The sequence below is a fragment of the Mobula birostris genome, chromosome 12, assembly GCF_030028105.1.
Source record: "Mobula birostris isolate sMobBir1 chromosome 12, sMobBir1.hap1, whole genome shotgun sequence".
Taxonomy (NCBI): domain Eukaryota; kingdom Metazoa; phylum Chordata; class Chondrichthyes; order Myliobatiformes; family Myliobatidae; genus Mobula; species Mobula birostris.
The window spans coordinates 24,745,100-24,756,316 of record NC_092381.1 but is presented as its reverse complement, the minus strand read 5'-3'; the positions used below and the strand labels follow the sequence as shown (position 1 = coordinate 24,756,316).

The window sequence follows — 11,217 nt, the reverse complement described above, 5'->3', positions numbered from 1 at the left end:
CGCGTTTTGCTGCATTTTTCGATGTTTTAATGAATATGTGACAAATAAAACTAATCTCTCTTTATCTGTTTCAGTAAATAAGTAACTTTGAAGGGGGGGGGGACCCTGCAATTTCAGGAACAGATTTGCGGCTAATATAGAATCTTAATGAGTGTTCGTAAAGTAGGACGTGCAGCAGCCAATTTATCGACAGGAAACTTTCACAAACATTGAGCTGATTATAAAAATTAGAATTATATAGACGCCGAGGGATAGCCCAGAATTATAAAATATTGTTTAGTGAATGCATTTTTTCTATTGGTCAAAGTGGTTGAAAAATTATTTCCATCGACGGCTATACTGAAGGGTTTGCTTGCGATTTTGAAGTGCGGTGAAGCAGGGTTATAGTCTGATACGCCGTAGTGCTTGATTGACAGCTGGTCCCGGGTTCAATGAGTTGGTGGTTCGGAGCGGGCGTTGCGCTGTTGGCGCTAGTCTGCATATTCCTTGCACGATTTTTCCTAATACTAGGGCGGAATGAGACGCCAGAGGCCCGCAAGCGGGGCTCCGCCAGCATTCTGGTGGTTATCGGCTCTGGTAAGTTTGCTTCGGCAGCAGGAAGCGAGGATCAGGCAAGCGCATAGTCTCCATGTTGGTAAAGGATTGGAAACGCGGAAGCGAGTGAGGGTTATGTGCTTGATACACTATGATTACGTGTAAGGTAAATGCAGAATAATTCCACACATCGAAACTGATCTCGGACCGAGTTAGCTCGTCTATATTTGATTTTCCATTCTGCAAAAGCAGTAGACGTTATGAGATGTCTGTAACTATTGCAAAAAAAGTCTTGAGAGTAAAGAGTCGACGTTAATTCTTTAATGCAGTGATGAGCGAATCTGGGGTTCTTTTCCCCGGAAGCGCTCTCTCTGACCCCCTGGGTGGGCGTGAAAAACTCTTTGAACGAAAGACAAGGGAGTTATTTTATGTGCCTTGATTAACCTTGCGAAAGGTCATGTTATCTGCCCATTGTTGTGGGCCACTGACTTATTGAATTATTGAACAACGATTTCTCTAATTTCCGGTAATGTCTTCCCTCTCCCCCTTCTCTCCTGTTTCATTCCTCATTCGGCTCTCCCTTTAACCCTTCCCTGTAACCCTTCCCTGTCCTTCTCACCTGCCCATCACCTCTCTCCTGTGCTCCTTCCCTTTCTCCCGTTGCCTACTGTCCTCTCCTATCGGATTCTTCGTCAGCCTCTTCCACCGATCAGTTCCCAGTTTACCTCATTATCCCCCCCCCCACCCATCCACCTATATACTTACCCCTCACCTGAATCTTGTACTCCTGCCCTTCCCCCGCCTTCTTATCCTGGCTTCTTCCACCCCTGACCATTCCTGTCCTGATGAAGGGTCTCAGCCAAGAATGCGACCGTCTTTTCCTTTCCATAGATGCTGTCTGACCTGCTGAGTTCCTCCAGTAGTTTATGTCTGCTACTCTATTTTTCCAGCATCTGCGGAATCTTATGTTTATAACTTATTACTGGTCACGTGTACCAAAGTACAGTGAAAACTTTGCTTACCATCCATACATACCACTTCACATCATCAGTACGTCAAGGTAGCACAACACAACAGGATGCAGAATGAAGTGTTATAGTGTGATGATAACAGGTCTACTGACCATGAATTCTAAACTCAAACAAAATCCTTAAGCCCTGTCCGATATAAACACCTACAGGTACTCTGACTAAAGGAATGTTTTACTGTAACTACCAAATCTTCAAAGGCTAGTTCACTTGCCTGTTTATCCTGTATGCGATTTTAGCTGCCAATACCTACTGCTTGAGTGGTGGGATTCCCCTCCCTACCATGGAGGTGACACTTCCAGCTCACAAAGCAGTTTAAACAGGGTTCAGTTATCTTTAGTGATTTGTGTTTAAATCCAAACAACATTCTTGAAACACATTTAAATCTCACAGATGGCTTCTATCTTATAAAAGGCTTTTAAATTACAAACCATTTCTAAGACACAAAGGAGTTTCAAAACATGGATGTAATTTCTATAAACTAAAAAGACGTAACCATGAGCTGGTAACGAACCAGTTGTCCATCACAGAAATCAAAGGCCAAGAAATGGATTCCAATTCATTCCATCTTTCTGTCATTTTTCTTGATGATCCTGGACTATTCCCAATAAGTTTGGGGTATGCTCTCAACACTTATACTGTTTCTTTGCCACTTGGATGACTTCACACACATGGGTAGTAGAGTAGCCTAGTGGTTAGCATAGTAGCCTAGTGATTAGCATATTGCTTTACAGTACCAGCGACCCAGGCTCATTTCCTGCCGCTGTCTGTGAAGAGTTAGCACATTCTCTCTGTGACCGCGTGCGTTTCCTCCGGATGCTCCGGTTTCCTCCTCAGTCCAAAGATGCACTGGGTTAGTATGCTAAATGGTCATTGTAAATAGTCCTGTGATTTAGGCTAGAGTTAAATCAGGGGTTGTCGGGTGGTGCTGGTTGAAGGGTAGGAAGGGCCTATTCCATGCTGTATCTCAATAAAATAAAAAATAATATTTTTCAGGTACCTTTTAACGCAAGTGTCTAAAAGTTTCTGGAGATAGAGATCCCAAAATACCCATAATTAATGCTATGAAGCTGAATCCCTGAGTACACAAGCTATTGGTATGCGAAAGTCTCGTTGCAAAGGAAGGTGATCAGTCATACATCTGGAGATTGCATGGAATTATGGTATTGAAAGTGGTGCTGTAGTCAGTAAACAGATTCAGATTCAGATTCATTTATTTATCAATGTATATCAAAGCATAGTGAAATGTGTTGTTTACATTAACAACCAACACAACAGCCTAAGGATGTGCTGGGGGGGAGGGGGGTGTGGAGCCTGTAAGTGTCAGCACACATTTTGGCACCAACATTGCATGCTCACCATGTTCACAGAATGCAGACAAAACAACAGCATCAAAGCAAGCTCCTTTCCTCCCTCCCACCCATACATACACACACACACACGCACACACACTCGTCTAAATCCAGGGCAGGTCTCTGGCCCTTCTCACTCAGTGGGTGGAAAAGAAGAAGAATAGCCCTTAACTCAACAGTGGAGTTATCGGGGCACCATCATGACAGTGTTTCCGTCGCAAGCTATTCTTGTTTTTACGAGGCCGAGTTGCTAGCTCGACACTCAACCCGACTTGGATTCGAACTCGGGAACCTTCGCTCTGGAGTCCGGCGCTGATATTATTGCGCCACCCAAGCGGGAAGTGGGTGGAGAACCTATGGAATTATTTTCTGAATCAAGATTGTGGAAACCACATTGAATATGGTTGGGGCAGCTGCCTGATTTTTGTTTTGATTGCAAACGGGCAACAGAGTGAATTGGAAAGTGTGGGGAAATTTGTATAAATCGCGACTGGATCAGTTGTATTCTTGATAAATGATGGTGCAGACTCAAGGGTCCAAGCGGCTTACTCCTACTCCCATTTATTCTTGTTTCCATGCCTCTGCAATGTGTAACACGGACATGATTTATACATAACTGAGAGCATGCATTAAGTACTGAAATACTTCCATGATATTTGAGTAAACATTATAAATTTTGTATTATAAAATAGTGTGACTGAGTGCATAAAGTTGCAGCAATTCCTTACTAGTAAGGAATCCATTTGAATATCCTGTGCTAAGTTAACCCTTCACTTGAGGTAATGGTTGTAAATAATTACAGTTTTAAATTTTACTTATTTTTCCACCAGAAGGAGCATTCAGCTGAAGCATTTGCCCTGTTTTTGTCTCTCTGATTGTCTGGCTGCTGAGTGTTGGCTTGGCTTATTTGCTTTTGAAGTACTTTGCCTGCTGCTAGTCAATCAGTCTTAGCTGGCCTCCTTGGTATAGTTCGTGTTAAGACCATAAGCTATAGGAGCAGAATCAAGCTATTTGGCCCATCCATCATGACTGATCAATTTTCTCTCTCAACCCCAATCTCCTGCCTTCTCCCCGTATCACTTCATGCCCTGACTAATCAGGAATGAATCAACCTCTGCCTTAAGTATACCCAATGACTTGGCCTCCACAGGCACCTGTGGCAATGAATTCCACAGATTCGCCACAATAAAAGCTGCTGCTCTTTTAATTTGTCCCAAATCCTGTTCACTTATCCCTCTGACTGGCAATGCTCACACCAGCTGTCATTGTGACTTTGATCTTCTCTATCTGTGTAAACTCCTAAAGCTGCAGGTACTCTAAGCTCCATGTTGAGAGTCTTCCCCTGTTTTTAACTGCTCCATTATTGACAAAGAACTTAAGTTGTAAACTGACTAGGGCCTGATCCAGGGTTTCAGACAGTTCCTTCCCTTCCCCTGCCCCAGAGATGCTCGACCTGCTGAGTGCCTCCAGCAGATTTTTTTTTTGTTGCTCCAGGTTCCAGTATCTAAAGTCTGATGTCTCCCGGTTTACAATCAGTACCCTTTTTCTGCCTTCTCCCCGTATCCCTTCACTCCGCTATCTTTAAGAGCTCTATCTAACTCTTTTTTGAAAGAATCCTTTTGCACCTTCATTAATCCCTTGGTTCTGTAGGGTTTTCGAGGCTTCATTAAAACTTGGTAAACTTCCTGAATCTTTCAATAGAGCGTCAATCTCTCTAATATTAAAGAAGGATAAAGATCCTGCTCAATGTGCATCTTATAGACAAATATCTTCATTAAATGTTGACTCTAAAATTTTTTCTAAGTTATTAGCAGACAGATTAGAACAAGTACTTCCTTTTATTATTTCGGAAGACCTAACAGGTTTTATTAAAGGTCGTTACTCTTTTTATAACATTCGCACACTGTTAAATATTGTTTATACCCCCTCACAAAATGTTCCTGAGTGTGTTATCTCTTTAGATGCTGAGAAAGCTTTTGATAGAGTAGAATGGCCTTACTTATTTAAGGTGCTTGAAATGTTTAATTTTAGCTCGAAATTTATATCCTGGATCAAACTGTTTTATCCTGTGGCCTCGGTCTGTATTAACTCTCTAAGCTCACCTTTTTTCCCTCTTTTTCGAGGTACTCGACAAGGTTGTCCTCTTAGTCCTTTATTATTTGATATTGCATTAGAACCTCTTGCAATTGCCATTCGAGAATCTCCAAATATTACTGGGATAACTCGGGGCTTAAAGTCCCATAAAATATCACTCTATGCTGATGACTTACTTTTATATATTTCTAATCCTCAAAAATCCATCCCTGCTATTTTAGAGTTATTAGCACAATTTAGTCTCTTTTCAGGTTATAAATTAAATCTTAGTAAGAGTGAACTTTTCCCAATTAATAAACAACTTCCCTTATATCATAACTTTCTGTTTAAATTGATTAATAATTATTTTTCATATCTTGGGATTAAAATTACTTGTAAACACAAAGATTTATTTAAGATTAACTTTTTACCCTTAATTGACCATATTATTCAACTTTCATCTAAATGGTTTCCTTTATATTTAACTTTGATTGGTCGTATTAATGCAGATGTTTTTTCTGCCAAAATTTCTATATATATTTCAGGCATTACCGATTTTTGTTCCAAAATCTTTTTTTGATAAAGTTGACTCAAAAATTTCTTCATTTATTTGGCAAAATAAAAACCCGAGACTGGGTAAAATACATTTACAGAAAGCTAAGAGAGATGGTGGTTTAGCATTACCTAACTTTAGATTCTATTATTGGGCAATCAATATTCGACATATGAAATTTTGGTTACTTGAGCAGGATATACTATCCATTCCTAAATGGGTAGCATTGGAATTACAATCTGTTCAGGGCTATATACTTGGCTCTATTTTAGGTTCCTCTCTTCCTTTTGATTTGAAATGCCTTAAACAGGTATTTAACCCGATAGTTAAATATACCTTACGTATTTGGTTCCAATTCAGAAAATTTTTTGATCTTAACCAATTTGGGCTAGCGATTCCTATTTTAGGTAACATATTTTTTCCTCCCTCTTTTACGGATCGTGCTTTTCAAATTTGGAAGACTAAGGGTATTTCACGGTTTTTGGATTTATTTTTAGATGGTTCCCTTATGTCTTTTGAACAATTATCTAATAAATATAATTTATCAAGAATACATTTTTTTAGGTATCTACAAGTTAGAAATTTCCTAAGTACTATACTTTCTTCTTTTCCAATGCTTCCTCCTACATACATTTTAGATACTATAATTAACCTTAATCCATGTCAGAAAGGTGCATCAGCTATGATTTATAATATTATTATGAAACTTAGGAAAGCTCCATTTGATAAGATTAGGGTAGATTGGGAACAGGAATTGGGGTCTATCATTTCCGTGGATGACTGGGGGCAGATTTTACATTTAGTCAATACTTCCTCTATCTGTGCTAAACATTCCCTAATTCAATTTAAAGTTGTTCATAGAGCACATATGTCCAAAGATAAATTAGCTCGCTTTTATTCTCATATTAATCCTTTTTGTGATAGATGTCCGGGGCAGATAGCCTCTTTAACTCATATGTTTTGGTCTTGTCCTACTCTGGAAACTTTTTGGAGAGACATTTTTAATATTATCTCAAAGGTATTGAATATAGATATCTCTCCTCACCCTATTACTGCTATCTTTGGACTACCTAAAATTTTCAGTAATCTTTCTCCTTCAGCCCGTAGAATGATTGCATTTCTTACTTTAATGGCGAAAAGATGTATCTTACAACATTGGAAAGAGCTTAACGCTCCAACCAACTTTTTTTGGTTTTCTCAGATGATATTATGCTTGAATTTGGAGAAAATTAGAAGCAATCTTTATGATTCCTCACTTAAGTTTGAACAGACCTGGAGATGTTTTATTCAATATTTTCATTTACTGTAATTTTTTTTTCTTCTCGTTTTTGCTCCATATTTATATACCCTTCTTGTTTTTTTTTACTGTTTTTAATGGAGGTCGGGTTTGAGGACGTGATTTTAAGTTCTTTAACTCTATTTGGTTCCAAGTTAGCCCATTGCTTTGCTTTGCTTTTAGTTTAGTTGCACGGTGGGTTTTTTTTCCTTTTCTCTATTGATATATATATATATATATATATATATATATATATATATAAAAATTAGTATACTATTATGTTACCTTAGTATGTTATGTTTAAATTACATTGTTTGTATCACTTTTTTTTCTGTATTAATATTTCCTGTAATTTTATTATATTCTAACAGTGTATTAGTGCCTATATGGCTTACCCTTTTGTATACTTAATCAATAAAAAGATTTAAAAAGAAAAGAAAGAAAGAATCCAGAGAATTGGCCTCCACTGCCTTCTGAGGCATTCCACAGATCCACAACCCTCTGCGTGAAAAAGTTTTTTCCTCAACTCCGTTCTAAATTGTCTACCCCTTATTCTTAAACTGTGGCCTCTGGTTCTGGACTCCCCCAACATCGGGAACATGTTTCCTGCCTCTAGTGTGTCCAATCCCTTAATAATCTTATATGTTTCAATCAGACTAGGGACACTCACTGAGCTCCTCCTTACCTGTTTGACCACCTTTGTCAGATCCTGTTTCTGTGAAGTACACTGAGCTCCTGTTTGCACTATCTGTGACTCTGATTTTCTGGGTTTCTCCCGGATACTCCAGGTTTATACCACATTCCAAAAGTATCAGTAAGTGAACTATAATCATAGTTATACAGCAAGTCTGTTTGTCCAGTGGAGGTGCCCTATCCAGGTGCTGGAGGACTGTGTGTGTGTGTGGATAGGAGCGAATAAAGAGGCTTGTTTTGCTGTTGTTCTGCTGAACATTACAGTCGTGCTAATTCGAACCAGAATGTGTGGCGACACTTGCGGGCTGCCCCCATTGCATCTTTAGATTGTGTTGGTTGTTAATGCAAACGATGCATTTCACTTTACGTTTCAATGTACGTGTGATTCGTAGGTGATTCTGAATCTGAGCATGGGAACAGGCCATCTGTATCCAACTCATCTGTAAAGATGTCTGCCCAATCTTGTCCCATCAGCATGTGTTTGGCTCATATCCTCTAATCCTCTCCAATCCAAATTGGAATGTCAGAAAATTTTTGACAAGAGCCAGCCATTCGGCCCAACAAAGCTTGCCAAATTCCGATTCTCATAATGTGTTGAAATAATTATTGAGTTTAGATTTGAAAGTCTCTAAGGTACTACTCTCACCTTCACAACTAGGTAGTTTATGAGTCCACAACACAGTGGGTAAAGAAATGCATCAGAAATCTCCCCTTAACCAGTCTCCACCTAAGCCCCATGTCCTTGATGATGCATTAATTTTGAAGTAGCAGTATCCTCCTTACTTATAGCCTTAATGATTTTGAACACTTCCATCAGGTCTCCTCTCATTCTACGTCTATTTAGGCTAAAAAGGTTTAATTATTTCAATCTTTCTTCATAGTTCATACCCTGCAGGCCGGGAATGAGTCTGGTCACCCTTCTCTGGACTCTCTCCAATGCCTTCACATCCCTCATACAATATGGAGACCAAAATTGTGCACAGTATTCAGGGTGTCGCCTCACAAGTGCATTATACTGCTTAAGGAGAACATCTCTTGACTTGAACTTCACTGAGCCCAACATTCTATTAGCCTTCCTAATCGCTTCTGTGCATTGTCCAGATTTTGATAGTGATGGGTCTACCGGGACACCCAAATCCTTCTCATACAGTATCTCTCACTCAAGACCACCCACTGTATATTTATATCTATTATTTCTGCTTCCTATATGTAATACTTTACATTTACTTACATTAAATTTCATCTGCCCACATCTGGATTTTGTTTAGCTCTAACTGTATTGATTCTGTTGCCTCAATGTTGTCAGCCCTTCCCCCTAATTTTGTATCATCAGCAAAGTTTACTAATTTATTTCTTATGTGCTCATCCAAATCATTAATGTAGATTAAAAACAGCAGCAGCCCCAAAACCAATCCCTTGCAGAACCCCACTTTTAACATCATCTCGGTGTGAAAGTGATCCTCTCATCAAAACTCATTTTCTGTTTTTTGGCCAATTCTGCACCCATTTGCCCACCTTATCCTGAATACCTACCTCCTGTAATTTGATTGTTAACCTCTCATGAGATACCTTGTTAAAAGCCTTCTGAAAGCGCAAGTAAATTATATCAACGGCTCTGTTGCTATGATAAATTTTAATTGCCTCTTCATAGAACTCCAGCTTATTAGTAAAACATGTTTTTCCCTTTCTGAACCCACGCTGGCTTTCTGCCAACATGCCTGTTCTTATCAGCTGCTTTTCCATCTCATTCTTTATTATTGTTTCCATTATCTTGCCTGCGATACACGTTAAGCTTACTGGTCTATAGTTACCAGGGTGAGTGTGCTCATCTTTCTTGTATACTAGGACAAGGTTAGCCCCTTTCCAGTACTTGGGGATTTCACCAGTCTTCACTGACTTTGAAAAATATATGTTGGGGGTTTGTATATATAGTATAATCACAGAACTCTTTAAGTACCCTTTGATATATGTTGTCTGGCCCTGGAGATTTATTAATTTTCAGCAGAAGCAGGACCCCACTTTCTAACATCTCTAAGTAACTTAAAACAATCTTGTTTTTCTCTACACTTAACTGGCATATTGCTAGTATCTTTGCTGGTGAATACTTTTGCAAAATATGAGTTAAGAGTATCTGCTTTATCCTCCTCTGAATAATTTAACAACCCACTATTATTCCTAATACACTTAGCTTCCTTCTTGACTTTTCTTTTATTATTTAAGTATTGAAAAATCTCTTGGGGTCAGCAATATCTTTCTCAACCTGCCTTTTGGCCATTTGAATTTCCCTCTTGATTATAGCTCTCATATTTTCATGTGCCTTATGATTAACACCATTACTACTTTTTCTGTATTCCTTATATAGCTGTCTTGTCTTCAATATTTTTATGTAAAACTTTATTCATCCATGTAGTTGATCTGTTGTTTTTATTGCTTCTCCCGACCTTGAGAGTTAACATTTCCTGCACTGAGTGTATTGCCTCTTTGAAGCAACTCCATTACTCCTCAACTGACTCAACGTCCAAACAGTTCCTTCCAGGTTACCTTCTGAATTTTGCTTTGTATGCACAAACTTTGCCTTTCTGAAGTTCAATTTAATGGCTTTAGCTTTTACTGATATTATCTCCCAAAAAAAAACTAACATTGTTTGTTCCTAAAGGCTCAACAGCTTCCATACTCAAAAGTCTATCCTGATTGTAACAGGGTATCATATCCAGACGGGCCTCTCCCAGCACTTACATACTCGGTCAAAAAACAATTATTCAATAACTCAATGAATTCACTTTCTTGTAATCCATTAGTCTCCCACTCAATATTTGGGAAATTAAAGTCTCCCATAACTATAACATCACCCTCAGAACTTGCATTTTTTCAATATTCTGACAGAGTTCTAAATGTCTTATAGTGTTCTCGTGCAATGTGTTGAAACTCTGACTAAACACCAAGTTAAACCGGAGCCAATGAAGACAGAGTTGTAGTAAGATTAACCATTTACTGTTCACTCTTCCACATTAACATCCTATGGTGAAAACTGTGGATAAAAAAATACAAACATATGCAGTGTCTGTTTCATTCTTGAGACCACGTGCGCTCTTTTAGCAAGTGCCTTCAGCCGCCCAGGGGAAGGGGGGGGTCACATCAAACCGCCGCCGGGCTCGAGCCGACCCCACGTTTGAAATTGAAAAGCCGCCACACGTGCCACTTCCCTTAACAGAACCGGCGTTAATATTTTTACTTCAAATACTGTCGTGAACTTACGGCGTTGCTTCTATAATGTTTCTTTGTGGGTAGACACGGAGCTCTTCACGTTCATGCCACATGCGCGGGACCCCACCTTTTCTCTTTCTCCGAACCATCCTCCGCCACCTCCAGTTTAAATTCCATGCGGAATATTTTGGAGGATCAAGAACCAAGAACCAGAGAGTTACCCCCAAAGCGCAGCGAAACTGGAGGTGACGACATCACATGCCAGGATATACCATAGACATTGAATTTTATCTTTAACTAGAAAATAGTTACACACAAGTTATTTAAAGCAGAAATTTAACAAAGTCAAATAAATGCCTTAAGGGCAACACATGTCTTTTAAACATCAATATTTTACTTGCCTCTACTACTTCCTCTTGCAGTTCATACAATATATCCAACATGCTCTATGTGGAAAAGTTGTCTCACAGATCCCTTTTTAAAACTTTTAAAATTTTAAAACTA

At 39.0% G+C, this 11,217-nt stretch overlaps 1 protein-coding gene across 1 annotated transcript in view; it reads left to right on the top strand.

Moving 5' to 3' along the window:
* Window positions 1–415: 415 nt before the first annotated feature.
* Window positions 416–11,217, top strand: part of alg14 (ALG14 UDP-N-acetylglucosaminyltransferase subunit) — a 120,986-nt gene continuing 110,184 nt past the window's right edge. Inside the window, exon 1 of the mRNA XM_072273495.1 lies at window positions 416–576. Coding sequence (XP_072129596.1) covers window positions 432–576 — 145 coding nt within the window. The 5' untranslated portion in view covers window positions 416–431. The remainder of the gene's footprint in view (window positions 577–11,217) is intronic.